The 4,606-nt window shown below is 44.3% G+C and overlaps 1 protein-coding gene across 1 annotated transcript; it reads left to right on the forward strand.

The window, feature by feature from the left end:
* The first annotated feature begins 267 nt into the window (after positions 1–267).
* LOC123168938 (putative disease resistance protein RGA1) lies at positions 268–3,942 on the forward strand. Its single transcript, XM_044586801.1, has 2 exons — positions 268–306; positions 499–3,942. Exon 2 carries the CDS (start codon positions 526–528, stop codon positions 3,940–3,942), a length of 3,417 nt encoding a protein of 1,138 aa, XP_044442736.1. The 5' UTR covers positions 268–306; positions 499–525.
* The last annotated feature ends 664 nt before the right edge of the window (positions 3,943–4,606 follow it).

Raw genomic sequence — 4,606 nt, forward strand, 5'->3', positions numbered from 1 at the left:
CGTATGACTCAAATAAAAGCTCTTGGAACTGTCAAAAAAAACTCATCTCTTGGATTCCTTGATATTATCAGTCAATATACAACTCAGCTCTTGGATTCCTTGATATTATCTCCATTTGCTTCCATCTTTTGTCCAACAACCGCACATGGAACACACACCTTGATATTATCCCCATTTGCTTCCATCCTCTCTCCATTCCATTGCAGCCTTGACGTGCGAGGGACCTGCGTGGGGGGCGGCCGAACAACCAGCAGTATAGTTGCTCTTTCACCAATTTGGGCAAGATCAATTCTGGGTGTTGTTGAGGTGCATGCTCAGGCCTTGTTCTTCACTTCTTCTCTTGTTCGGTTATTCTTAGCGTGCTATTTTTTTCCAGAAAGCTATACTACAAGCTAAGCTATTGCGGGAAATAAAGTTCAAGAAAAGGATTTTCTGATTGGAAGGTTGTTTGTGTTCTGTCAATGCTTAACCCATCTTCTCTTCTTTCGTATGCTGCAGTTTCTTGTTCCTCTGGTCTGCAAGATCATGGCAGAGTTACTGCTTCTCCCTCTGGTGCGCGGTGTGGCTGGCAAGGCCACAGACACACTCGTCGAGACGGTGACTCGCATGTGTGGCCTCGACGATGACCGCCGAACGTTGGAGCGCCGTCTGCTAGCCGTCGAGTGCAAGCTGGCCAACGCTGAGGAGAGGAGCGAGACAAACAACTATGTCAAGAGCTGGATGAAGGAGCTCAAGTCTGTCGCGTACGAGGCTGACAACATGCTTGATAACTTCCAATACGAGGCGCTGCGTCGCCAATGTAAGGTTGGCGGGTCCACTACCTGCAAGGTGCTCAGCTACATCACCCACCGCAGCCCGCTGCTCTTCCGTTTTGAGATGAGCAAGAAACTCAAGAAAGTCCTTAAGAAGATCAATAAGTTGGTCGAGGAGATGAACAACTTTGGCCTGGAGAATTCTGTCCATAGGGAGGAGCAGCAACATCCTTGGCGGCAGACACACTCAAAACTGGATGAGACTACCAAGATCTTTGGAAGAGATCATGACAAGGAGTGGTTGGTGAAGCAGCTGCTGGACCAGCAAGGTCAGCGGATGGTGCAAGTGCTGCCCATCTTTGGGATGGGAGGTCTTGGCAAGACAACTCTTGCTAAGATGGTGTACAATGAACAAGGGGTCCAGCAACATTTTCAGTTGAAGATGTGGCACTGCGTGTCTGACAACTTTGATGCCATTGCTCTCGTGAAATCCATCATTGAGTTGGCCACAAATGGAAGTTGCGACCTACCTGGCAGCATCGAGCTATTGCAAAAGCAACTTGAGAAAGTCATTGGCCAAAAAAGGTTTCTGCTAGTGCTTGATGATGTGTGGAATGAAGATGAGAGGAAGCGGGAGGATGTCCTGAAGCCTCTTTTGTGTTCTGTTGGTGGACCAGGAAGCATAATAGTCGTCACAACTCGAAGTCACAAAGTGGCCTCTATAATGCATACCCTTCAACCCCATAAGTTAGCATGTCTGAGTAAACAAGATTCATGGGAATTGTTTGCACAAAAAGCATACAACAATGGTGTAGAGCAAGAGCAAGCAGAGTTGGTCAGCATTGGCAGACGTATCGTCAACAAATGCAGGGGGTTGCCTCTTTCTCTCAAAACAATGGGTGGATTGCTAAGTTCATATCAACAAGTACAAGAATGGAAGGCCATTGAGGAAAGTAATATTCGGGATACTGCTAGAGGGAAAGATGAAATCATGTCAATCCTCAAATTGAGCTACAGACATCTATCATCTGAAATGAAGCAATGTTTTGCATTCTTAGCAGTGTTCCCTAAGGACTATAAGATGGACAAGGATGAGTTGATACAAGTATGGATGGCGAATGGTTTTATTCTAGAGAATGGAACAATGGATTTAACACAGAAAGGAGAATTCATTTTCAATGAATTGGTTTGGAGATCCTTCCTCCAAGATAAGCAGGAGTGCACACATTATTATGGTGCAAACAGTTATGTGACTATTAGCTATAAAATGCATGATCTAATGCATGATCTAGCAAAAGATGTCACGGATGAATGTGCAAGTATAGAAGAACTGACTCAGCAGAAAGCATTCTTAAAAGATGTCTCTCACATGCAATTGTCAAAGGCTGAACTGGAACAAATCAGTGGGCTATGCAAAGGCAGAACAAACCTCCGCACTTTGTTAGCTCCTTCAGAATCACACAAGGATTTTAATGAGTTGCTACAGGTATCGACATCACTAAGAGCATTGCAATGCTCCCCTTATTCACTTCTAAACTGCAAGGCCATAAACGGAAAACATTTACGATATCTTGACCTCTCTGGGTCTTACATCATTACGTTGCCCAATTCAATATGTGTGATGTATAACTTGCAAACACTGAGGCTCATGGCTTGCCGGGATCTGCGGCAGTTACCAAAAGACATGGCAAGACTAAGAAAGCTCGTCAATCTTTGTCTTTCTGGTTGTGGTAGTCTCAAAAGTATGTCTCCAAACTTTGGTCTACTGAACAACCTTCACATATTAACAACATTTGTAGTGGATACCGGAGATGGCCTTGCCATAGAGCAGCTCAAAGAATTGCAACACCTTAGCAATAGGTTGGAACTATTGAATTTGAGCAAGATAAAGAGTGGTGAGAATGCAAAAGAAGCCAATCTTAGTCAGAAGAAAAATCTAATTGAGTTGTTGTTCTCTTGGGACCAAAATTTTCATGATGAGCCTAAAGATGTCGAAGAAGTGCTTCAGGGTTTAGAACCTCACAGTAATATCCAAAAGTTGGAGATACCTGGATATGGTGGCCTTGAAATATCACAATGGATGAGAAAGCCTCAAATGTTTAACTGCTTGAGAGAACTCAAAATGTTCAACTGCCCAAAATGCAAGAGTATACCTGCAGTATGGCTCTCGGTGTCTCTAGAGATTTTGTTCTTACAGAAGATGGATAACCTGGTAGCATTATGTAATAACCTCGATGTGGAACCTGGATGCAATACCCCTCTACAAATTTTCCCAAGGATGAAGAGGATGGTGTTGATTCAGCTACCAAGACTGGAGATGTGGGCAAAAAATAATGTGGGGGAGCCTAGTGATAGCTTGGTAACGTTCTCAATGCTTGAAGAGCTAACAATCGAATTTTGCCCCAAGCTTGCAAGTATTCCAATGATCCCCGTTGTCAGCGAGTTGAAAATAATTTGGGTTCACAGTACTGCAGTTGGTTTAGTTTTTACGGGCATCTGTTTGGGCTCCTGGCCATTTCTCGCCAGCTTAACTCTTGGGTCTCCAGAAGACATACCCATGTTGCCTCTAGACGCCCAGCAAAGCCAAACTCAAATACCTCTTGAAAAACTTGAGAGTTTGACTCTAGAAGGCCCCAATAGCTTGGTCACAAGCTCCGGATTGTCCAGATCACAACTTATGGCTTGGAAATGCTTTCCATTCATTAGAGAGCTGACGATTAGGAGTTGCAACAATCTTGTCCGCTGGCCAACAGAGGAGCTCCGATGCTTGGATCGCCTCCTTGTTCTGTGTATCCATGATTGTGACAACCTGGAGGGGAACACTTCATCGTCTGAGGAGGAAACCCTTCCACTGTCCCTGGAGGTATTGATGATTCATGGCTGCTGCAGTATGACAGCATTGCCTTCGAACCTTGGAAATCTGGCCAAGCTGAGGAGGCTCGATGTGCGTTACTGCATTCGACTGAGAGCACTGCCTGATGGGATGTGTGGCCTCATTTCTCTTAGGGAATTGGAGATTTGTGCCTGCTCAGGTATGAAGGAATTCCTGAATGGTCTCCTGGAGCGGTTGCCCACTCTCGAAATCTTAAACGTAAGTTTCAGCAGCTCGGAGTTGGTAAGACGATGTAGAGAAGGTGGGGAGTATTGGCACTTGGTCTCCTCTATCCCTCGTAAATTCATAGATTGGTGAAGGCGACATGAAAGGTAAATTCAAAGCTCCTAAGTATATGCATGAGTGCGTAAATAATCAATCTCTCTTTTTTTTCTAAATAAATGTTTCTCACATCAAATTCTGTGATACATTGCGATGCTGACGAGATGAATCGATGTACCTGCAGGTGGGAATCTCTTAAAGCCTCCACATCATGGTCGAACTGTAAGAGAAGGAGGCCTCGCGTCGCCTCTTTTGTCCATCCCCATCTTGCTGCCCTGCGATTGGTCCACTACCCTCTGGGACTAGCAGGCTGGGCTGGGTCATTATTTGCTGTGTTCGTTGCTTTATTCTGTACAGCATAAGATGGTAGCTCAGAAATACTTTCAGCCCATAGTAATTTTCCAGTCAACATTCACAATCTTTCCCTTTGCCGAGGCCAGAAATTATATTTCATACACGAGGTCCTGCTTTAATATGTACTACAGTATATTTGTACCACATGCCCAATTTCCCTGCCAATATTAATGTGTTTGCAAGTCATGGCCTTGTACTGTTAGGCATCTTGCAAACATTTTGAAACATTGCAATTCTTCGTTTCCCTTTTTGTTTCTGGCCACAGACGACTGAGTTACAAGCATGAGACTTCTTTTTTTTTCTTTTGCGAGAAAGCATGAAGCTTCATTGCAAAGAATTTATTTTT

This window comes from Triticum aestivum, chromosome 7D, assembly GCF_018294505.1.
Source record: "Triticum aestivum cultivar Chinese Spring chromosome 7D, IWGSC CS RefSeq v2.1, whole genome shotgun sequence".
NCBI lineage: Eukaryota > Viridiplantae > Streptophyta > Magnoliopsida > Poales > Poaceae > Triticum > Triticum aestivum.

Coding starts and splice junctions, on each gene's coding strand:
- LOC123168938 (XM_044586801.1), top strand. CDS start 526: ATGGCAGAGTTACTGCTTCTCCCTCTGGTGCGCGGTGTGGCTGGCAAG.